Source organism: Pimephales promelas, chromosome 10, assembly GCF_988280905.1.
Source record: "Pimephales promelas chromosome 10, fPimPro1.hap1.1, whole genome shotgun sequence".
In the NCBI taxonomy this organism is placed as follows: Eukaryota; Metazoa; Chordata; class Actinopteri; order Cypriniformes; family Leuciscidae; genus Pimephales; species Pimephales promelas.
The window spans coordinates 28,519,131-28,544,646 of record NC_142778.1 but is presented as its reverse complement, the minus strand read 5'-3'; the positions used below and the strand labels follow the sequence as shown (position 1 = coordinate 28,544,646).

Genomic DNA, 25,516 nt, shown 5'->3' with positions numbered 1-25,516 from the left:
CTTTTTTTTACACTTACTTTAGGGACAGGTGAGGCATCCGTAACTTTCTTAGCTCCACTGGTCTCAGGGCTCATTTCAGGATGGTCCACCTGAACATGGTTTTCCAGGTCTTCCAGGGTCTCAAATTTAACAGCACACTCTGGGCAGCGCAGTCCAGTGGTGCCCTTCTCGCCTTCTTGTGGGGTGACAACAACAGTTGGGGACTGGCCATTTGTGCCCCGACTCATGCAGCCAGCACAAAGGCCATAAGGCAGGCCGTTGACATCGATCTTGACCAGCTCTTGTTTATTCTTGAAGTCTTTGAGACAAAGGGCACATTTATAGAGTTTGTGAGCCTGCAGCTGGCCATTTGGAGATGACGAGGCTGATCCTCCTCCTCCGCCACTGACCCCAGAGGACGAGATCTTCTGCATGTGAAAAGTTCCGTGGATCTTCAGTTCGAGTGTCGAGGTGACAGTTTGCATGCAAACAACACAGCGGAAGCCTGTGAGGGAGTTTCTCAGGTCAGGGTGCATCTGGCAGTGCTCGATAAACTCTTCCTCGCTCTGCAGGGGCATCTTGCAGATACGGCAGGTGCCTGTGTCCAGGCTCTTGCTGTGGGTGACCTTGTGCTCAGTGAGAGTAAGGAGTGAAGGAAAGCGTTCACCACAGATGGGACACATGTAGTGCTTCGCCGGGCCACGGTGCGTCTGGGCATGTTCCCTCAAGCCGTTCTCAGAAAAGAATGTCCGCGAGCAAACATTGCATTTGTGGTTACCTTTGATGAAGTCAGCCTTCTTTTTTCTTGAGCTTGCATCGTCATCACCAGGTCTGATGTTGTGGTCTCGAAGGCGGTGGTTTTGGAGAAGAGACTCCATGGTATAGGCTGCACCACAGATGTCACAGGCATACATTGGCTCTGAGGCGTCCAGCTCCTCTTCACCACCGCTGGCTTCATGGCTGTTTACGGTTTCCTGACTTCCTCCTTTTAACAGCATGTTCTGCAAATCTGCTTGCTCAGCAGCTGCAGTTGACCCTGCTGTGGAACGCTTAGAGCTTTGAGTCACCCCATTAGGCGTTCCATTTTGGCTGCCTCCATTTCCGTTGCCATTTCCTCCATCAAAAATGCAGTGCTTCTCTCTGAGATGTCTTTCCAACAAGACAATGGCATGGAAAGCCTTCCCACAGAGCCGGCAGTTATACTTTTTACTGTGAGTAGTGATGTGACACTGGAGCTCTACTTCTGTGCCAAATGTCTCCCCACAGAATATGCATTTGCGTGCTTTCCCAGATGCCCCTGTACTGGTAGGATGACCCAAATGACTGTGCTTCACGTGTAATTGCAGGTCACTTTCTTTGCGGAAGTCCCAAGCACAGGCCGTACAACGATACATTTTCTTCTCGTTGCTGTGCTTGACGGCCAGGTGGACTTGTATAGAGACCTTTGAATCAAAGACTTCCTGACACAGTGTGCAGTGGTACAGCACAAAGGTATGCATGTCTAGCAAGTGCTTTTGCAGATCATCTACAGAAGAGAACTGTTTGTCGCAGCTCTCACAGACATACTGGGTGGAAGTGGTGGTGTAGTGAATGGTCAAGTGCTGAAGCAGTGCCTCTTGAGAATCAAAGTCCTCTTTGTTGCATTGTGGACAAGACTGTCTCCTCAGCAGCAGTTCCAGATGGGACTTGAGATGGGCTTGGAATCCCTCAAAGCTGCTGAATCGAAGGTCACACTGATTGCAGGGATAGTCTCCATTAGCAACTGCTGGAGTGCTGTCGCCAGTTACCCTATGGCGTTTAGGGGAGGATATCTCCACATCAGATGAGGCTGGGCTCAAGTCTGCCACTTTGACTTTGCGCTTGTTGTTGGCAAGAGGGATGTTCTTGTGATTTTCCTTAATGTGTTTAGTGAGTTTGAGGAGGGAACCAAAGATGGGAGAGTTGGTGCAGTAAGGGCAAGAATACACTTCCATGAAGGACTGAGAGGGCTGCAAGACTGGAGACTCCATCTTGGTCACACCACCCCCACTGCTGCAATGGGTCTGTTGGATGTGCTCGGTGAGTGAGGACTCTGTGAGGAAGCCCATGGAGCACTGGTTGCAGAAGAAAGCATGGTTGCCCTCCAAAGTGGTAGATCCAGCAACAACACCGCCAGAGAGGCAGTGAGAAACACGGATGTGCTCTTGCAAGCTATTGATGTCAGCAAACATGTCAGGACAGTAGTTGCAATGAAAGGCCGAAACATTACTGAACTGCAGAAGTGGAAAGTTTGAGGCAGAGCTCCCACTGGATCTATGTGCTTTGCGCACATGCTCATTAAGGTTATAGAGAGTAGGCAGGGTTTCCAGACACAATTGGCAAGTGTGGCTCTGCTGAGGTTTGTCTGCATGGATAGTCTTCAGATGTATCTCCAAGACAGCCAGACTGTTGAAATCTCTCTTGGAGCAATACGGACAACTGTAGGTCACTTTGCCTGACCAGACTCCATCGTCATGGTCAGAAGAAGGTGCAAGCTTGCGTCTGTTCTGTCCAGGCTTGAGAGTAGAGTCTGGGGTTGATCCTCTCTCCAGGGAGGCACTGGAATCAGGTGTAGCACTGCTCATTGATGCCACACTTCCCAAGACCGGATCGGGACTGGCACTGTGGATGCTGGAGTCTGGCTGCCGGTGGCTGTCAAGATGGCAATAGACATCCTCTACAGATGGGAACTGTTCTGCGCACATGGGACACTTGTGTTTCTTGTTGGCATGCGTTCTGTCAATATGGGTGAGTAGAGTGCCTTCATCGCTGAAGATTTCAGGGCAGTGGATGCATTGAAGCTCTGCGCGGTCTGAGAGCTGGGGATGCTGCGTCAGCACGTGTTTCTCAAGTTCATCTGTCTGACTGAATGTCTCCTCGCAGTAATCACACATATATAGGTCCTGGTCCTGGTCCGCTACGTCACTGCTAGATCCATCACGCTTACCCTGGTCTTTCTTTGCCAGGTGTTCCTTATTCTTCCGATGGGCTTGCATGTGACTCTGTAGAGAGGATGTGGAAGAGAAGCCACGCTTACAAATGCTGCACTTGAAAGGTTTGCTGGAACTGTGTGTTTTGAGGTGGATCTTGAGATGATCGCTGCGAGAAAATGCTGCCTCGCACTCCTGGCAACTGTACTTCTTGTCACCAGTGTGAAGCTTGACGTGGCGATCACGACTGCGTTTGTGTTTGAACAAACGACTGCAGAAGGTACATTTGAAGGGCAGCTTGTCACTGTGGATCTGTTCGTGGCGCTTCAGGTAGCTGAGGCGACTGAAGGACTTGTCGCAGAACTGGCAGGGATAAGGCAGGCCAGAGCCCCCTTCTTCCTCCCCTGTGCCCATGCCCATATCGCAGCAGCCATCCCCTAGCATCTGTGACGGCGATGCCACGTCTTTGCTAGAGGGAGAGGACGCCACCCAGGAGAGCCCGGGGTCATCATCACCATCTGCAATGCAAAACACAGACAGAATTAAAATGTTAAAGAGGCAGAGAACATATCAAAATAGAAGCAAAGAACTAAAGACCTCAAACCCCACAAGAGTAGAGAAATAAGGACAAAGATGTATTTTTTTTATCCTCTTATCCTCCCTAAGCAAACAAGCTCATACCCATATCCCTCAGATTTGGATCTGCTTTATCATATTTTCATTATGGTCACCAGATTGAAACGCTTCACAAAAGTGATTAGAGCACATTCAGAATGGAAAGCCATCTTACTGGACAAAGCATACAAAATCATAGCACTGGATTATTTATGTTTTTCCGCTGTTTGTGCAAACACACGACCAGTCTAGATTAATGCAGGCATACATTATACAAAGATATACAAATCGGGTTGCTCTTAATTCTCCTGCTTCGTGCAATCTGATGGGGCCTGACACAGTCCACACGTCATCTATTTAGCATCTCAACCAGCAGACTCTGAAGGAAAGCAATGGAGAGAGCTCATGACTTATTGAGCAGGGATGCTGCGAGCACAAAGTCCCACTGCGGCTCAGACAAACACAGAATTTTCTATCAGAGCACTGTTTGTTTGCTTTATTTTCTCTAAGTTGTATGTTCACTCTTAATGCGTTGAAAAAGCCTCTGGTAAAACAGATTCAAAAAATGTATGTTTACGGAGAATAACATCCCACATTCTCTAAAAACTCCATCTGTACTCACAAGCCAAACGTGACAATGTCCTCCTATGCTTGGTTTTCTAATTAGAAATGAGAAGCACACTGAAACAGTCACAATCTACAACCTAATGCGACAGGAAAAGGAAAAAGGAAAAAAAGAACAAAGAAAGTGCATCACCTCAGCGTGTATTGTATAAACTAATAACTTCAACTCCATATGGCAGTTGTAGGATTTTACTTCCGCCCACTACTCTCCCATTACACAAAGGTGAGCACAGCAGAATTTGTAGAAAATATATTCAAGTGATGAATCGATCCACTTTAAAATGTAGGTGCTGTGCAGAACAAATAAATCTCCACGGGGGTTTGTGGGTAGAAATTTGTAAAACCATGAATTATGAATTTAGCTCTAAGCGAGAAATGAATTCAGAGCCGGAGTAAAGAAAAACTTAAAAAATAGAGATATCAGTAAAATAAGAGAGTGTGACATTGTTTAGAAATAGGTAATTCTATGAAATGAGTGCTTTTCTAAAATTAAAGTGTTTTTTTTTAAACATTTTTATAAAATTCAGATTTATAATTTAAGTGTTAAAAAATTGCATAGTAGCATCTCAAGCTAAATTAATACATTTAATAAATTTTGGATTTTAATTCCCCTACTCTAAAACATAATAAAAAGGAAATGGTGATTTTTAAAAGAACATTCTGACTGTCTTTGAAAAGTTTAAAGGAAATCTTGAAAGTATGATGATGGCATGTTACAATGACAAAGATTTTTGGTTTATGGCATTTTTAATTCTACAAAAAGGGTTTCTAAAAAAAATGCTAAAAAATAGAGAGAGAATAACATGACACAAATTACAAATAATTGTCTTGTAAAAAAAAGAAAGAAAAGGAAACCACTCAAGTTTGTGTCCAAGTACATCCACTTTCTTTTTTGTTTTAGCGTCTCTTTCTCAGATTACATTTAGCGTAAGAAGAGGTGGCCCACCTCTCTCACACCTCCTCTGCCTCTTTCGCCTCCCTCCTTCAAGTACAGTGCCCTCCCCCTGTTATGTTCTCATGCTTTTGTGCCCATGTCAGGATAAGAGCCATCCCAACACAACCTAAAACCCTTGCAACACGGGAGAGAAAGTGTTGCAGTGGCCCAATGAAAGAGCTCAGATGAAAAGCCCATAAGGGACTTAACCGTGGTGAATTCTTTGGCTACACAATGAGACTGTGGCCCATGACAGGCCATTCTCTGATCCAGCCACTGTGGAGGTGAGAGGGGGGTGGGTATAGTGGCGATGGCGGGGGTGCCGACTGACAGGTAGGCCGTCCTGCTGAGACACAGACATGTACCACAGTGCAAGAGATACAAAGAAACACTTGCTTGAGTTCAGAGCCAGAAAAAAGGAGGGGAAAAAAAGGCAGAGAAGAGGAAAAGAATGGAGCCTCAAAGAAAAAAAAAACCTCCTGGCACATGTGGTCATTCTGGCGAATTATAAATCTATTAATGCTAATGCAATCCCTCTGACTGCGACAGAATGTGAGAAATCACTTTTGAGAAAGAGGGAGATTATAGTCATTAAATAGCTTTAATCCTCAGAAGTGTGGCTGTCGGAAAATGGAAGATCACATGGCTTTTAGGGGGCTTTTGTCATCTGTCCGCCGGGGGACTTGGCAAGAGCACTAAACAGGGTAAGAAATTTCAATGAAAAGTTAAATTAGAAAAGAAACAGAAAGAAAAAAAGTGAGGGGGAGAGAGAGAGAGCGAGAGAGAGAGAGAAAAGAACCGGCGTCTGGAATGGGCATGAAAACATGGGGTTCATTCCATCCACGCCCCTGTTCTTATACATTTACAAGCTCAATCGACCTTCCCATTGTTTTCAGATTCCTCTCTCCCTCTCTGACAGTTTGTTTCTCACTTGTTCCACATTCCATCCCCAAACTTTCTTTCATGTTGTGACTCATTAGCGAATTAACAGGCTGCTCTGGTGGTTGCCCCTGGCGCTGGCCTTCTTCTCGCCAACCTGTCCCATGTGGAGGGGTGGAGCACAGGATGGAAGGGTGTAGCGAGGGAGGGAAGAATGGGAAGACGGGACTGGCAGAACGACACATTCTGATGTCCAGGGATGGGCCTGCCATCCCGCCTTGAACAGGGCCTGGTAATTGGGAGCATGATAACAGAAACACATGGTGATGGCGCCAGCCACCCCAGCATCTAATCTGCAGATAATTCTAGAAGATTCAAGAGCAGACCCCCCCACCCTGCGAAGACCCCCATGCCTCCACCAGACCGGGCTGGGCTGAACCACATCAGGCCAGTTAATGGGCTAGCCAAAGCACTGGCATGCAGGGCTGGAAGCGTGGTGGAAGACGGTAATGAAGACGTGCTCAGTCTGATGTCTGTCCTCTCTCCTCTTCATCAGATACAAGGACAGATAGGGGTGGTGGTGGGAGTAAGCCAGATAGAGAAGGTAAAAAAATAGATCTCTATCCCCCTCTATCTCTATCTCTCCGAACACCAAAGCTGTGGATTTTGTGAATGCCCCTACCGACACGAGCCAATCGTCAGAGCCAAAACAGGCTAGTGTGTTCATTAGCGCTTGGAGGCATATACAGCAGACCCACACTTATGACATACAGCACTGCTGTTCCTCTTCTGGAACAACACACCATCCAAAAACAATACAGACGTTCCACAATGATTAACACATTGAAATTTACACTACATGGGAGACAAAGTTAAATATGCCCAATTCGACAACAACCAAACTAATACTAAACTAGTTAACGTTCATTCCAACATATTCTATTCAAATTTGACAAATTAAGGCAAACATTCTGGTTTTGGCCAGATTAATCTCAACCCCCATCTAGGTTAGATGCCACTACTAACATCTCGCTTTGTTCTAAAGCAGTTTTTAACTATTAAATCATACTTTTGCTTCAGAAAGACTCAAAGTGACTGTAATAATATATATTCTTTTAAAGTCCAGTCATAGAAAGCCAGTGAGTTCATAGAACATTGTTTTGCAATCAAATTGTTGCGTATTATTGCTAGAGAAGCTTAAAATTTTCTGACGAAGGTTTAATTTCAGAACTACACCTAAAATGTAATCTAAAATGTGTGGACAATGTTATCAGCGATCACAGACATCAACATTCTAATGCTGATAGCCTCAAGCTACGCTAATTAACATAGTAATAGCCCTAAGAAAGCATAAACAAAATATATATTTTGACATATAAAAACAAGGTACAGTTTGTACAAGGTTGTATTTAAAAAGTCCAAACAAACCAAAAACTCCAAATACATAGGTTGTGAATATTTAAACATGACTTAGGATCTAAAGACATAACATTTAACTGACTTCACATTTAATCTCACAGCAAAGGTTTTATTTATGTCAAATTAAATATGTGCCTACCGCGACTAAGATCCAAAGTAATCTTTGGATTACAATATAACCACAGTACAAATAAACAAACTAAGTAATAGTACATTAAAATAAAAACTATAATAATGTAAATAAATGATTAACTAAAACTCAAACTAAAATATTTGTGTGAAAATATTGTATTTATATAATTCTTTTCCGTCCATATCAAAGTCTGTAAGGGCAAAAGTGCATGTAATTGAAGATTACAACAGAGTACACCCAATTTCAACTTCTTATGATCAGTACCAATTCACTTGCACACTAAATCTTTAATTGATGTTCCACAAGTCAGTCAGAAAAGTCAGAGCTTAAAGAAAGTCACCTATTCCCTACTAGTGAATTTTATGAGCACTCGTAAATACGATCATTCTGACATGATGGAACATAGGGAAAGCAAAATGGTAGAATCGTGGTCTAATTAAACCTGTGTCTTATATCACCTAGTCACATTCCACATCCCTGACCTCTCACCCCTCCTCTACCCCCTCCACCTTTGAGCCTGGCCCCCTGCCCAAATCCTCCACCTTTTCAGCAGCCCCCCTGCCCAGCTCACAGCCCCTTACCCCTGGCCCTCTGCCCACAGCCCGGGGCAGGAGAGACACACTGTAGGGGGCAGAAAAACAACTTCCACCCCGTGCTCCCACTGGGCAACCCAGCATGCCGGCCAGACAGGCCTGAAGCAAGAGCCAGGGGAAAACAACTTCCAGATAAACCCAGAGTATAGGACTATAGGAGTTTTTACTAGCGGTTCATCTTAATTCTCTTCCATCGTCTCTTTCTTTTTCTGTGCTTCTCACAGAGACCTCCCTCTTCCATATCTTCCTTCCTTCCTCTCTCCCCTAGGCAACAGGGCCGTCATAACCAAATACAACAGAGGACAAAGCTATGTTGCTAAGAGGGTAGGAAAGAGTGGAAGAGTGAGGACTAGAAAGGAATGAGGGAGAGAACGAGAAGGGAGGGGGGCGGCACACAGGAACTGACCACATGGCCTGCAGTCCTCCGGGAGCACAGTCTCTGAGACCAAACACCTGTTTATCGATACTAAAATACACACACATCTATACACATACACACACAAGCAAACCGACTCCTGTATTCCCCCCAACTGTTCTGCAATGTTCCTTTGGGTTTCTATGCTGACACACTCTCTGCCTCAGCCGTAACCCACCGCTGCTCAAGGGAGACAGTCTGTCAGGGGCCTGGTCCTAGTGGACACACAAACACGCACATACACACAAACTCATGTTTGCCGTCCCTAACGGTCTCTGCTCCATCAAGCTGACACTCTCCAGTCTGTGCTCGTAGGACCCCTGGCATTGCTCTCGGTACCCTACAGGGGGCTCCAGGGACACAGTCTGTTAGGGGTCTTTTCCTAAAGGACACAAACAAGCAAACATGCCAAGGTGATGTCATCATGTAGCCAGTCTGTCAGGGACCATAATCCTGGAGGAGAACCATGTATTTACACTCATATGTACCCTTGCACACACACACATATGCGTACTGCAGTGATGTCACAGGACGGACTGTCTGTCAGGGGCCGGAATCCTGGAGGACACACACTCTTGCTGCCCACAGCCCATATGGAGTTGTTGGCGCCCATAAGCGTCCGAGCAGCCGGACTCATTCCCAGGGCAGAAGGTGAGGAGCAGGGGGTAGGGAAGGCAAGGACAGCTGACAGCCTGCTCCCCATCTCCCCCTCTAGCGACCCCCAGGTGAGGAAGAGAAATGGAACACCTTCTGGAGGCTGACCACTCACTCACCTCTAGAGACCACAGAGTGCTGTACAGATGGGTGCAGTGCTACTTGCTAACATGACAACAAGAGAGACTGGAGAGAGGATAGGAAATGATGGGAAGAAGACATGAGCAGAACACCAATGTGACACCACAGGCCTGGGCAAAAAATATAGATGATTTTCCAATTAATGGTGATCTACATTTGAACAATCTTGATAGCAATTCTTAAGATCTCATGTAAAAGAAAATCATATGTAAGAAAAGTAGACAAATATGCTCAAATCAATTAAAATAAATCTCAATCTAAGATCTCATTCCTAACTGAATAGAAGTTTTTAAAAAATGACATGAATCAAATCAGGAACTCTATGTTGACACCCAGCACTAGTAATGTGGGTTTATGACACATTATATCCTTAAAAGCGGGTGACCATGAGGGGGCCCCTTATGAATCCAAACATGACAGATCATAAACCCTATAGTCTAAGTAAACATCAAGAACACCATTTGGGAAAGGGCCTTTGACCTTTGGTAATACATGTTCTGTGGGACAACAGAAGTCCATACCATATCGTACTATAGCACTTTGTTTGTCTTTACAAACTGTGGGGCAACATTATTTTCAATGGTAATTAAGAACATACCACAGATGTTGACGATAAAGCTTGCCTTCCATTTAACCTGAAACACTCCTTTAAACACTAACCAGACACAGATGAAATCACTTCTAAACAAACCATTTCTGCAGTAGATAAAGTTGCTGTAAACCCAATTAAAAGCCTTCAGCCATTAATAATGTTTAGATGCAGAAAAGCCAATGGCATTTTTAGCAAGGATGATTTACATGCTAAGCATTTTTAGGGGCACAAAGGTGAAACGCAAGTACTCGGTGTGCGCGCCTGATGGAGAGAGAGAAGGTGAGATGGAGGAGAGATAAAGACTGAGGGAGAGGTTGCGTGACGACAGGGGCACTGGCAGTGGTTAAGCTCCGTTTGACTCTTGTGTTGCTCAGTCTGCGCGAGCGGCGGGGGCCCGCACTGTTAAACAGCTGCAGATTAATTATATGTGAAGTGTACCAAAACAAGCCTCTTCACAACTCCAGCATCAGAGATGAGACGTTTGGCTTCTGCTGCATTCTTTTCTCTCTTTTGCTTTTTATTCTTCAAAGTTTGGCTCCCTTTACTATACTTTCCACATTTTGATAAACATAAACCTTATGATGTCACTAAATGTACAAGAAATCTGTTTGGCTACTCATTTTTAAATGATGAACATTGCCTCACTTTTTATACAGCAACAACAAGAGTAGCTGTAAGTGTGGAAACGCAATGGAAAATTGTGTCTCTGCTCATGTACATTACTGATTACTTACACAAACCTTCATAAAAATATAGTAAAACAGTAATATTATGAGATATTGTTACAATTTAAAATAACTGTTTCTATGTTAATATATTTATTTTTTAAATGTATTTACATTTTTTATGCAATTTATTCCACATGCTGATTTGGTAGTTGTGAAACATTTCTAATTATTTACTTTGTGTCACTTTAATCAATGCATCCTCGCTGAACAACAGTGTTATTTACATCTTAATTTAAATCCTACAATCTTTCTGACTAAACTTTTGAACAGTAGTGTAGTTCATTATATGAAAATAAAGTATATTTGGATGCAGTTCCAGGCAATCTGTGCGCTTTACATGCACGCGGTCTCAAATGAAAAAAAACAACAACAACAACAACAATTTGATGGCTCTATCAGTCACTCATTGTGTCTTCTGTCTGGTAGTCATGTATGTCACAAGTTTTACTGGTTGGGAGTGTACAGTGAGTGCAGTCAGGTTCCCACTGTGTACCTAGTCAATGGGAAGCAGCTGCCTGCCTAGCCATGCAGGAAAGCGGTGCTAAACAAGCACTTTGTTTCCTTCTAGAGTCTCTCACACACAAACATCTACCTCACATAACCTGGAACATGACCCTCCGTCACTGAGACGCGCACATTTGTGTGTGTGTGTTTTTATGCATTTTGTGTGAGAGAGCATGTGCATAACAGATGGGAAAGAAGAGAGAGAGAAGGTGAATGTGTTTAAATGTGTCCCTGATCGTTTCTTCCATCACTTACTGTACCCGTCTGTATGTCTTTCTCTCTATGATCTGTGCTCGGAGGCAGACAGGCCTCTAAACTGATCACACACTGTATTCTGCCTCTTGGCTCTCTTTGATCAAACTGATGCAGAAAAGGGTTTTGGTTAAAGCTCACCTGCCCCCTGAAAACACAAAGTAAACCTTTAAAGGGATTCTCCACCGTTTTTTTCATATTAAACTATGTTATTCCCTTAACTAAGAGGAGTTGACACATACCTCTCTCTTCTCAGTGCGTGCACTCAATCGCAAGACACTTTGATCGCACTTAACTAACCCAGTTAATATGAAAAAATGGTGGAGTATCCCTTTAACCCCAGCATATCATCACAACATGCAGTCAACAAGTATGGGCACATGTTCCTAGATTTTTTTGGGGGCACTAAAGGACGTCCTAGTCCAATTTGTACTGTGCTTACACATATACACACACACACACATATTTTAAAAAAATGTTTTAAAAATATACTTTTATTTATAAATGTGCATTCAAAAGCCCTATTTGGACGGAGCTACAGTAGTTTTCACGGAGGATGTTGGATAAATTCATGTGTCACAGCCAGGAGTACTTTGTGAATTTAATCCTATCTGAATCTGCCATGTCTGTTTTTCTCACACAACCTCAGCAAAAATTAGTGCAAATTACCAACTTTTTTGGGGGTAAACTCAACAGTCTTCTGAAAAATCTAATCCTGTCTGAATGCGAATGTCTGTGAATGCTGATAATGTATTTTTCTAATGTTTCTCATGTGTTTTTTTTAGGGATGGGCAATGATTAATCATGATTAATCGCATCCCAAATAAAAGTTTGTGTTTACATAATATATGTGTGTGTAGTGTGTATAATTAATTTGTATATATATACTGTAAATACAAACACATGTATGTGTATATTTAAGAAAAATGTGTTATTAATATATCTAATATTTATATTTGTATATAATAATATTAATTATGTATAAATATATATAAAGTATATACATGCAAATATTTCTTAAATATATACATGCATGTGTGTGTATTTATATATACAAATTAATTATACACACTACACACACATATATTATGTAAACATAAACTTTTATTTTGGATGTGATTAATCGTTGCCCATCCCTAGTTTTTTTGTCCTACCTGAGCTACCGTTTGCACACCAGTCTTTCACATGGATGGTATCTGATGAAAAAGTTACAATTATGAAATTAATGAACCGAGCCAAAACTAGGAAATTGCGAAGACTGCATTTTAATATTAGTGTGAGATGTCTCTGATCACTTATGTTGGATTATTATAAACTGCCACTTACATAAACTCATGTGAAGTTTTAAATAATAAATTAAAGTTATTAATATGATTAAGTAATTAATTTTTTTTAAATATATACGCTATATGTGATGCACACAAACACATTAGAACTTCTGTCATGCCCACATCAAGAAAACACACTTCCACCTCTGTAATAAACACAGAGATGCTAGTCCCATCCGAATCGGTGCATAAAATCACTTCGGGTGATAAAAACTGTAAGTCAAACATTGATTACCGGCGGAATAGGGTTAGTCTACTTGCCTCAAATCTTTAGTGTGTCTTTTGACTGTCTCAAAAATTGTGGTCTAGTAAACATGCTTGATACAAATTATATGTGGCAATAATTTCTTTATTCCATCTGAAAGAAGTAAAAGCTAAAAAAAAAAAAAATCTGCCGAGTCCCGTCACTGACACTGAGACAGTGTATATGAAGAGGTTCTGCTGTCTAACATGTCTATCTCTGACCACCCCTCTTTTCCCTGAACTCAATCAGCCAAACCTCATTGTTAAAAATAGTCGACATGCCTGCAGGCTCCTGCGCTACAGGAGGAGGCTAATGGAGAATGCTTCATGCTAACTACAATGAGAGCTCACACTGCCATCCACACCAGTAAAATTAGTGTTATTTATGCAGAAGGGTTTGAATGATTAGCTGTTAGCACACAGTGTAAAAATGGGTGTGACAATAATAGCCATCACTCTTAGCTTCTTAGCTTAGCATATAATGGTCTCTGGGGCATGACAGGCTAAGCACCGTATTTCTGATGAGTGTTTAATCCACCTCAAGCCTTCAAACAAGTGCTCCCAGCTGACAAGTTGATGCTACAGTAATCCACTTACACCTGTACAAACTCACAGTGCAATAGATGACCACTGGAGCAGTGTAGGACACTAAAAAGATAGGGCTAAATCTGAAGCATTGTTTTATTCATAGGCCAAAAGAGAGACAGGAAAGTTCAAGGAGAAAAAGAGGGAACAGGATCGCAGGCTGGATCACGGACAGGTCTGTGTGTCACAGGCACAAGCGCTGCTCACTGTGTCATGATTTTAACCAGGAAGTGCATTTAGTCAGAGCACTGTTTCTCACTCATGAGCTGAGTCAGGTGTATTTGACTAGGAAGAGATGTAAAATGTGCAGAATTGGAGGTTATCCAGGACCAGGGTTAGGATACACTGGTGATCGGACATGTGTATCGCCCCCTACAGTCAAGTAAGGGGAATACAGGTATGAAGTAGTTTAATGATTCCTAGTTAATCGTTTTTTAACTACATGTTCTTATATGAACAACTTGTCAGTAATGATACTGATTTACACTTACATTACCATTCAAAAAATTTAGGGTCAGTAAGATTTTTTTTTCTTTTGAAATAACGAATACTTTTATTCAGTAAGGATGCATTACATTGATAAAAGGTTACAGTAAAGACTAAAAACGGGAGTAATGGCTGCTGAACATTCAGGTTTGCCATCACAGTTGTTCTAATATTTAAAATAAAAAGTAATAATATTTCAAAAGATTACAGTTTTTACTGTATTTGTGATCATGCAAATGCAGCCTCTGTGAGCATAAGAGGCTTTTGGTTCATTTAAGTACAAGAATGCACTAAGTTCAATAACTGAAAGATTCATCTGACTGATTCATACTAAGTTTGTGAACGATTTATTAAAAGAACAGGTTCATACGAGTCATTCGTTCTTGAATCTGACTACACTTTTAGCTCTGTTTGTTTTTAAGTGCAGTAATAAAAGTCAAGGCAATAGAAAGGCTTGTTTTCTTGGCATTATTTTGCAGTACTCTACGTGTATTTCATCACATTCAATTCAGACATCAAAATCCCAACATGAGCTAATGGATAGTATTGCACTTCAATATCTTATCTATAGGAGGACTATGGAGTTGAGAGTGGGGGGTTAAGGCTGGGGTCCTCATGAGGCTGCTGAGCCCAGGGGACCTTCCACACAGGCAGAGAGAGGCGGGTACCTCCTGCCCACGATGCCACAGTGGGAGCCATCAGCACCTCATGGGACCACCAGAACTGAGAGGAACACCTGGACCTGCCATTAGTCACACAGACTGTGAGAGCAGACAGACGGTAAGCTGGAGATCCAGAGAGAAAGACATCACATACACATATGCATATAAGCATACACACAGAAAAACTACACACACAAACACATGTTAAATGTACAAACAGTTGAGTAAACAGGAACTAGCACACACAGAACCGCGCATATAACATCCACACACAAAAAAATTGACAGACACACACACACACACACCCAGCACCCACCCATGTGAGTAAATGAAAAGGTGTCATGAATATTAAGAGGAATAAAAATACAGGGCAGCAGCACTATAAAAAAAACACTAATACGCAAGTTCATGCGCTCAGATACACACACGCTGGGAGACAGGGTGAAGGAGACACCTGGACGGCAATGTGGTGAATAAGGACAGGATAATTACTGTGGTATTAAACGGTGCACTCCCCAGGGTGACACCAGAGCACCCAGCCGGGGTTCAAGGACGCAGAGAGAGCTGCACCTCACCACTGTCATTACAGCAGCATGCACAGTCTATCTCTGCCCGTCTGCTGCTCAACCTCTCTTTCTATCTCTCTCACACACTCAAATACAACACATATAAACACAAACAGCTGCACCTCACCACTGTCATTACTGCTGCATGCACGGCCTAACAGTCTCTCTCGCTTCTCTCACACACAATCACTTTCGGCGCATATAAACTCAAACTGCTGCCCTTAAAGTGATACTTCAGGGTTTAGCATTAAACTTTGTATTACTAGAAAACCTGTAGTATTTTCGAATTACCATGCTTTCCACTCTCATATCCCCCTGAGACGAGACGTTTATGTATTTTTTTGTCTGAAAAAAATCCTCCGATGACATAAAAATTGTCATTTTGCATCATCGGAGGATTTTTTGGCCAGAGGCTAAAGACAACAGTCAGTAGTAGGGGCTGTTCTGCATGTTTTCAACCCGCCCATAGAGGGTGGGATCTCGCTCACAGAATGTACACTTAGTGTCAGCCATCTTTTTTTTTGGAAGTTAAGTTAGCAGACTCTTGCTCTGTGGAGAAAGCGGAGTAGTAGGGGTTACCGTCCTCTTTTTCCCGGACATTTCTGGCCGACGATGTCCGGGATTCAGTTTTTGCTTTCTGCATTCGCCATTTATTGTTTACATGTACAGCTTTTGTTTCAATCTAACTGAATTCATTCCGATTGGTGAATTTGAATGTAGTTTTTACATGAACGCTTAACAAGTGATCGGTTGATGTGCTATTTAACATTGCTAAGAATATTATTCACGCTCCTCCGTGAGAGATACGCGACCAGTGCGTCTCACAGGTGTCGCTCATCGCTAATCACGCCCTCGGCCTCGCGCCGTTCTCCCGCGCCCCTCAGTCTCGTCTTGTTTGCCAGAGTCAACATAATGAATGGCGAATGTAGAACGCAATAGCCAAATCCCGGACATTTTGGGCAATCTCGTAACACATTTTCGGGCAGACTCATCACAGAAGTCGGAGACTCACTAGTAGCCTAGACTTGTTGTTTAACTACTGCACTGGTAGGCGTGGCATCCTAGGGCAGCGCAGCAAGTGCATTCTGGGAGTTGTTGTCTTTCATCCATATAAGCCAAAATTACATTTTCTGGCTTTTCTCAGTCTAGAAAGCTCCAAATTCAAAAATAATTTCACATTTCTTCTACATAAATGACCCATTTTAAATACACATTCATCTTTACAGAGGTGAAGTATCCGTTTAAGGAGACAGTTCACACAAATGGAAACTTATGCCATGGATTACTCACTCTCATGTTGTTCTAAACCTGTATGAATTTCTTACAAGGAATGAAAAACAGAGATAAATATTCACATTTTTTTTTTTTTACCATAAAAGATTACGTTGAGAGCCAAAAATGAAAAAAAGCAATCATTAATTCAGAATCTGTCATTATTCATTATTCAGAATCTGTCATAACAAATACATATTTTGTTATTTAGTCACTGAAAATCGCTCAAGTTACTTTCACAATTCTGCATATTAAAATGTTGGTGTTAAATAATGGGTTATGAGATGTGTGAGAAACACTGGCATTTTGCGCTGATGTCAAATCTGTTGTGCCAGAATTTTTTTTCTTCAATTCACAAAATGTATAAAGTTTTTATTAATTCACTCAACATCTTTCATTTCATAATAGCTCTCAAAATTCATGGAAAGTTTCAGTGAATAATGACTTTTCAAAACTTGCTGTTTTACACTAAAATTATTATACGGTTTAAGAAAACATAATATGTGTCATATGTAGTACTTTTAGAGAATTTTATTGTGTTGATAAGCATCCATTCTTACACATTTGTTGTATGAAAAAGAACAGCTTGGATATCTTGACTAACACTTTTTAAACTCTTTTCCCATTTCACAGAAGAAAGTAAGTTGTAAGGGTTTGGAACATGACCAGGGTAGGTAAATAATGACAAAATTAAAATTTTTGGCTGAACTATTTATATAACCGCTGCCATTTATCAGCATACCAACAGAAAGGGTGAAAGAGAGAATCATCAATCAAAAAACAAGAACATAAAATGTGAAAAATCACACACAAACAAAATCTTTCAAAAGTCACTACCGATCACCTGTCTACGATCTGTTAACAAAAGCTGATCACTGGACCATACCAACACCCGCTCTGAAATGATGTGAGCCTTCTTAGAAACTCGCACTGGCCCTTTATTGTTGATGGAGCGCTATGTAGTGTGGCAATTAGCCCAAAAGAATAGCTCCACCGAATAGCAAATCAACTCAACATTATGCTAACAATGCTATTACTTTACAAACAAACACAACCCCCACGTCCATGTATGCGGGAGGCTATGGATCAGCGCCCGGCGGGACATGCGCTAAACAACGGACAATGCGCGACCGCCAACAGGTGAGGACCGCTTATTCCCTTTGAATGGTTTTCATCAGTGGATTATTATTTTTGTTAAACCTATGCACTCCCTGAGACTCTCTCCTACACACATAACAGCAACATCACACATTAAACTAAAACACGCATCTCGTTTATTCACTGTTCAAATGCGAAAAGAGGATGCCAGGACGACCCAAATAGTGGCCAGCCATTAGCTTTGTGAGTTTATTTGATTTTTAACTCGGTGACAGAGCGGGAAAAAAAGAGCACATTGCCTTTAATCAAGGTCACGAGGACCATAAAAACACAAAATAAAATAGCGGACAGGAAGAAAAAAAAAAAAATCAGCATCAAGTTCAATGTGGTTGTCAACAAAAAGGACCCAACTTTAAAACAAAATGGAGGGTGGCGAGAGAGAAAATTCTCTTTGTGTATTAAAGAGCTCAAACTGTCTCCATCAAAGGGGGCTCAGCTGGGGGAAAAGGAGCGGCAGAGAAAAGAAAGGGAGGACGAGACAAAGGTACAGCGAGTGGGAAAAAAAATCTGCCCGACATGAAACAGATCAAAGGCTGCGGTCGGGAGAAAGGGAAGCCAGGGGGTCCAGTAATTACGGCCTACATCCGCTAAAACATGGGGAGATGGAAAGAGAGCATGGAGGCAATGAGAAAACTTCTCCAATCCATTGGCTCCTGGGGTTGCCTTTGCACTAGTCCTTCACACACACACTCTAACCCCTACCAGGACGCACAAACGCTGCCAGATCCTGTCCTCGCCCTCCCCCTCTGCAGGCAAGGCCCCACCCCATGCGGGAAGCCCCCTTGCTGGCCCATGGGGGGGATAGCTGTCCACTGCGAGTGAACGACTTGGAAAAAAACAACAGAAAAAACTTTTTGTTGGAACTTCTGGCATCGCCCCAGGGGCTGTTCTCTGGGAGGGAGAAGCAAGCTGACCTCCAGACAGACGTATATTCAAACATACAATGTGTAAAAACATTCACACATATGTAAAATACATAAAATGCACATGCAAACATGAATACAAATGTCTGCATATATATGTATATATGTGTGTGTGTGTGTGTGAATAAAAAAAGCCTGCTCATACACACAGACAAAATGAGGCCCACAGTGTGGTAGAGGGCAGTGTGATGGCGCGCAGTAGATCAATGGCGACCACTAGCTGCTCAGACTCCACAGCATAAAAAAGGATTGCAGTGGGACTAACAGTATAAGTGTAGCCCCACCTCACATCAAATGCGGTCCCGACACCACTTTTTAATAAACGTGGGTGAACAGAAACATGAAAATGGCTTCAACAATGATCTGGCTTTCATGTATGCCCTCTCTCATTCTACCCTATCCTATGGAAGAACTTCGGGGATGTATGTTGCCTTCATCAATGGCACACTCAACCACTGGAAAGTTGTAGGTTTAATAATTAAAATCACTTAGCATATAAACTACAGTTATACATTTTTAAAGCAAACGTGATGAGAAAAGTCCCTACCATGATGCTGGGATGGTCTATGTAGGGTGCTCAAGGGTGGTTGTGTAGTAGTCCAAGTCAAAAAAGATATAAAGTCCCTTCTTCAATACAAGTCTATCAGGTTTTTATCATCCACTAAGGCACAAAAACCATACAAAGCTCAATAAAAAGGATGACCCACTGCCCCCTAGAGTTTGGGGCTAGTTGACAAGATATTTGTCCTATTGGGTTTCTCAGTGCTGTGTTGCCATGTAAACACATATATATGTATAGTACAGTACTGTGCAAGGTTTAAGCCACCATTAGATGTTGTTTTAGCAATAGTATAATGACGATATATAATTATTGTTCAGTTTCTTTATTAGAATATAACCTGAACAATTCAAGAAATGTGTATGCAGTATTAAAAAACAGAACAAATCTGGGAGGAAAAACGACTTAAATTAAAAGCGGCAAGTATTTAATAATTAGTTGATCCTAATTAATTTTGTAAAAAAGTAAAAAGTATTTTTTTAATGTATTTAATGAAAAATCTAAAATATTTTTTTCATTTATTTAAAAAAATATTTTTATGTAATTACATTTTTTATATATAAAATTAAACATTGACTAAAATAGATTGATTATTCTTTTGTGGTGAAGCTAGGCAAAATGTTGGTAGAGAAAGGAAAAACAAATAAGTTTGAAAGAAGTTCAAATAGTTCAAGGTCAAGTTATGCACCAAAGTTTAAAATATAAGGTTAGGGGGGTGTTTGAATGTATGAGCAATAATAATAGTTAAAGCACTAATACACACTGTGTTACTAGTTCTAACTATAAAAAATAAAGACTGTGTAACTGATGTACAATGTGTAACTGGTGACAAGGGTGTTGCTACACACATTTGGATGAATAGAAAGAGAAATCAGTACGTGAGTTTGGAAGTGAAAAGACACATAGGCCTTTATAATTTCCTAATGTTTTACCTGTTTACCTAACCTGTATCTCACTATTTTCATGTTCTCTCTTCCCACCACACAGGCAAAAGCACACAGCCAATATGGAAGGGTACGCTTTCTGCCGCACAAGCTTGCACACATGCCCCAAAATTAAATTAATATGAAAAAAAAATTAAATTAAATCAAACCCCCAAGTGTTTTATTACTTACTTGTGTTTCCAGCCATTAAGAGAGTGCATTACTAAAATATGAATAATTAAGGACATATGGGTATTATTACGTCGGAGGGAAAAAAACAATCGCTCATGCCTTATTTCATTTGGAAGAAACGTTGTTATCTCTGGAAAGTGGCTCTGATGTGTCTGAGGTGTGAAATGAGAGAAATACATCGGGTCGGTCTACAGTATATCGGGACACAAGTAACGCCACCACTAAACTTTCTTCACTTCATGACTGTTGCCATGGAGTTCATTTCTAGCTCTACAAAAGTTCTGAAATGTCCCATTTAGGATTTTTCATTGATTGCAGATTGTGTCCAAAATTAGATTTAACACTTGGCTGTGGTTTTCTTCTTGTCTATGCACGATTGGATCATTATAGAGCCCAGCCAAGCCTCTCTGACATCCACATATCGCAATTTTAGACCTCTGGGGGAATGATGCTGCCTCGTCTACATCAAGAAGTTTATCCGTTCTGACCCAAACCGGTGGTGGAAACTCTCCATCATAAGATAATCAAATCAAAATCACTATTGATTCTTCTGCTATTCCACAAGACACTTGGGCATCCAACAAATCAGAGCAGAAAATGCAAGGAGGAAAAAAAGAAAGAAAAAGAAAGAAAGGAAAGAAGGCAATGGCAAGACACCAAAGCAAAATCCGCAAAAGCAGGTCTAGGTTAGTCTATATTCTGCAAACGTCTTCATAAACAAAACGAAAAAAAAAAGTACATAATAAAAAATACATTAATAAATAAGGAATAACATTTTCTAGCACGCCAAGAAGCTAGGATACGATGCTTACCAGCTGGACACATGGTGCCAGTACACAGTGTTCATCACAATCCCAAACCAACAAACACAACCACACTTTTTCAGCATGCTTGTGGATTATTAGTCGTCTCCGATCCGTACCGACCCGTTATCAGCCCCTCACCAGTAAACCCAAAGCCCCCCACAGCTGTCAGAGCCTCCCGATGCTCACTCTCTCACTCCCTCTCCTCCAAACCCCCACTTCACTTTATCTAGGCTTTCGCAGGCCGCACGCTTTTGCAGCAGACCGGGGGGTAAGCAGTCTCTAAGTTTCCCTCTCTTTCTCTTTAGTCTCCCCACCCAGCAGCAACGGCGTCAACAGCAGTCCCGGTCTGCCCTGGGAACGGAGTGTGGAAACAAGCCCGCATTGCTGTGCAGTGTCCTGGGGGAGTTCATTACTTGAGCAGGGCGCTCCCACCAGCCAGCCAGAGAGCAGGTCCGCCATGGCCCTACTGCGCTCCACTGGAGCTGCTCTCATTAAACAGAGAAAAAGAAAGAAAGAAAGAAAGAAAGAAAGAAAGAAAGAAAGAAAGAAAGAAAGAAAGAAAGAAAGAAAGAAAGAAAGAATGAGAGAAAGAAAGAGAATGAATGAAAGAAAGAAAAAAAAAATGGCGAGACACCAAGGCTAATAACGTGACAAGTTTTGTTTTTTCTTGTCGGGTTGTGTGCGTTGCATTTATCGTCTTTTCCGAGGTGGAGTTTGTGACTGTGACACCACCCACTCCCAGGTCTGGTTACTTATTCAGCAGCGAGTTTCCTATCCTCCCCAGAAATGAGAAACAGGTTTAAATATTTTACAAAGGCAGGGTGGATAGCGAAGGCTCTGAGGAACAGTAGAAGGATTCTCCGAATCTTTAACCCCAAAAGAGGGCTGTCTCCTTTGAACACTCAACCCCCATCACGCACTTCTCTTTCTCAGTTTCTCCCGGGAAGCTCCACTGTCACTAGCCTCGACAAAACAATACACACCTACCGGGCTAATTCTACTGAAAAAAGGGGGGAAAACAACATGCATGCCCTTCCTCATCCGATATTACGCTCTAAATCTAGACTTGTTCTGTTCATTCTCCTACTATCCATCTATCTCTCACTCCCTCGCGGTCTCAGGCGCCCCCCCTTGCGACCCTGCCAAGATGCGAAGGATTCCAATCAGGCACTTAGCTGGATGGCTATTTCCAGGGACAAAGGACATGGAGAGGAGCAGGACTGAAGGGGAGGGGGAAAACGAGGGGGAACAAAGACTGCTCCAGGCACCCAGGGGAGCAACCAGCCACTGACGTCACCGTGTACGAGTGCGTGTGTGTGTGCGAGAGAGATAGAAGGAGGCCGTAATGGGTGTTTGAGAGCCTGCCTGAGGCTGGCAGAGGTCCCCAAGGGGGGCTGTCCTCATGGGAAGATAGGAAAAGAGGTTCTCTATCATTTGTGGACACTTACTGAGTGCGGGCTGTGTGCAAACCATCAACTGTGATATAATGTTACTACGAAAATGAGAATATGTGATAAATGCTGCATTCATGTGAGATGTGAATATCATAAGTCAGAAGAGATGTAATCTTGACAGGAGTGTGGCCCGTGTTTCGTGTTACTACTAAACAAACTGTGATTGGCCGCCACATCATGAGGCCATATGAAGAGATAGGACACTTAAAGATAATTTGAAGTTCTGTTCCAAACCCTAGCGGGTTACCTAAACAATTACTGGAGAGAAACAAATTGTTATTGATAAACTGTAATTGTGATTTGTGATGAACGGATTTTGTGTATTAAAATAAAAACAACTCTTTTAGTGATTTATGAAGACAGTTAACTACATTTCCCATCATTTTCTGTGATAAAATAGATAGATGATACGGCACAGGAATGTCCAAAATAAAATCAAATACCTAATGTGTATCCTTTGCTATTTGTTATGAAGCATTAGTGCTAAAAAAGCTTCCTGTCTTTGTCCAGAAGTTAAAAGAGTGAGAGAATTTTGATTTATTACAACCCAAATCGCAATACAAGATGGTGGACGAGTGTAGAGAATTAATGACAATTAAGATGATGATTATAAATACACTGCTCTATTCATGCGCACAGTGTATTTTTTGTGCTTTTTAGAATGGATTTGATGAATGGATTTGATTGTGATAAACAGTTTGCAATCTATCAGGATGTGCTCCAACCAAGGTTATGGTTAGAGTTTATAGTAGGGTAAGGGGTTAGTATTTGTTTGTAGGCTATTACCATAGTGATTTGTCCAAAAAAAAAAAAAACCTTTACAATTTGCCATTGGACATAAAAATATAGTGCCGAAGTTACGACATCACTCTGTAGGCCAAAACGTGGAAGCGAGTTAGCATTTAGCACTCCCAGTTCCCTCGCTCTAAAGTCTATGGGATTTTTGAATGGGTTTTTGCTAAATCGCCTGAAATAAGGTCTGTGGTGAACAAAGCCTCTAAATATTTTCACGTTTTGATCTATGACATCAAACACACAGTTATAACCTGCTTGTGTTTTTTTTTAAACTTTATTGTGTCTGCTTGTGTTTTTTAAAAACGTTATATAGGCTTCAAAATGTATACATTTTGGATTAACTTGTAACGATTATCTTGATAGACAAAACGTCTAAGGGTCACAACTCTTTGTTGAACACAGATCTTATTTTTTGCGATTTTCAAAGTCTATGGGGAAAATGCATAGCTTTTCGATCGAGGGAATCCATGCGCCGCTAGCTTCCGAGTTGTCCTACAAAGTGACGTCATCACTTCGGCACTCTATTACGCTTAGAGCATTAGCTTAGCAATATGTTAGCATCACACTCTACCAGGAACAATTGTGCTTCACATTAGGAGCACCATCTTCCAAAGAGAGTTCCAAATTTGTCACTAATGAGGGTCCATTACAGATGTAGACAGCAACTACTAGCTTATGGAACAGACCTGTAAAGGCATTAATACGAATACCAATTTAAAAGTAAATTATGGGCGTGTATTTGTCCATCTCAATTGGCGTGCGTAAGTCTGCGTGCTGAATCAGTGAGAGTGTGTCAATAAGGGCGAGCGTGTGAGCATGTACGCTGGCGGCCGTGGTTAATGGACTCTGGTCTGTCTACAGAGGGGGAAAGGCTGGGGCTCTTTGAAAAGAGTGTGGATTCAGACAGCCTTACCCATTTCTCTCCGTGCGTACGCCCCAGGGGCACTGCTTTTCCTGACATTTCACTTGACAAAGGCGAGCCACACCTGAGCGCAGGGTTAAAACTATTATAACAGCTCTCCCCCTGGCACACTGCCCTTTGGCTCCACTGCACCAAGTGTGTGTATGTATGTGAGAGCTTGTGTGTGCGCGATTTGGGCCCCTTGAGTGTGAGAATGTGAAAGAGTATGCGGGTCTAGGTTTATGTGTGCAAGAACCCAAGGTCTGCAGCTCCGGGGTGTGTCGACATAACCACGCCACCTGACCGCATCTTCGTACTGTATGGTAACAATGCCGGCAACGGCACATATTGAGGGCCGGATCTGCAGGGGCCCACTCCACGCCCACATTCGGCCCACGCTAAGCTGGCTATAGGGAGCCAGTGAGGAGTGGAGGAGCACAGCTAGTAGCCACAAACCATAATGGAGAAGCCAGAGATTGAGAGAGCGAGGGAGTTGGGGGCAAATGGGCCGAACTCAACAGGAGGTGGGGAGTGAGTGAAAAGAAAATGAGAAAGGGAGAAAGGACACTGCAGGAGAGCTCGAGAGAGGGAGACATGGAGAAAGAGGGCAGTTTGGGTTATCCACCACAGGGTGAGAGACAGAAAGAGAAGGAGGGGGCAACAGGACTGAATTGGAGAGAACAGGCTGTTCCTCATTACCGCGGCTCCCCGCAAAGAACCTGGTGATGGCTCTATTCTCCAATGCTCGGGGTCACCGAGGACACACCCACCAACCAGGGGTCACATTCTCACACAAAACACTAACTAAGACGCAAGGCGATCAACGGAAGACCGAAACACCTGACCTCTTCCGCCCACAGAGCCTCTGACAAAGACCTCGTCCCTGCGGAAAAACCAACAAAGGGCGGCCATCTTAGAACTGACTTTGGGGCTCAAAGTTGAGCAGTCAACATCCAGCGATGGAAAGTTTAATTCATCTGCAGAAAATTCATTTTGAACTACTGCACTTCCTGAGGCGCGCACAGATCTTTATGTATGAGTGAGTAATATTTATGCATTAGAAAATGCGTGTGATACAGAAAAAAGAGAGACGATTTGAACCCTAAAACAAAAAGGACACGGGGCCAGAGCTTGCGCAAATAAGCCCAGAATGAATAATACATATCGGGGTGGATGAGCACCAAAAGAAATAGATTTGTAATTGTGTACTTTGATTATCTGTACATTTATTTGTCTGTACACACCCTTCGTAT

At 42.3% G+C, this 25,516-nt stretch overlaps 1 protein-coding gene across 7 annotated transcripts in view; it reads right to left on the bottom strand.

Moving 5' to 3' along the window:
* znf423 (zinc finger protein 423) overlaps positions 1 to 25,516 on the bottom strand; it is a 162,847-nt gene that overhangs the window by 78,970 nt on the left and 58,361 nt on the right. For all 7 annotated transcript variants that reach the window (XM_089116415.1, XM_039693310.2, XM_039693312.2 and 4 more), the window contains one exon: positions 18 to 3,445. In XM_089116415.1, the coding sequence (XP_088972541.1) occupies positions 18 to 3,445 (3,428 nt within the window). The remainder of the gene's footprint in view (positions 1 to 17; positions 3,446 to 25,516) is intronic.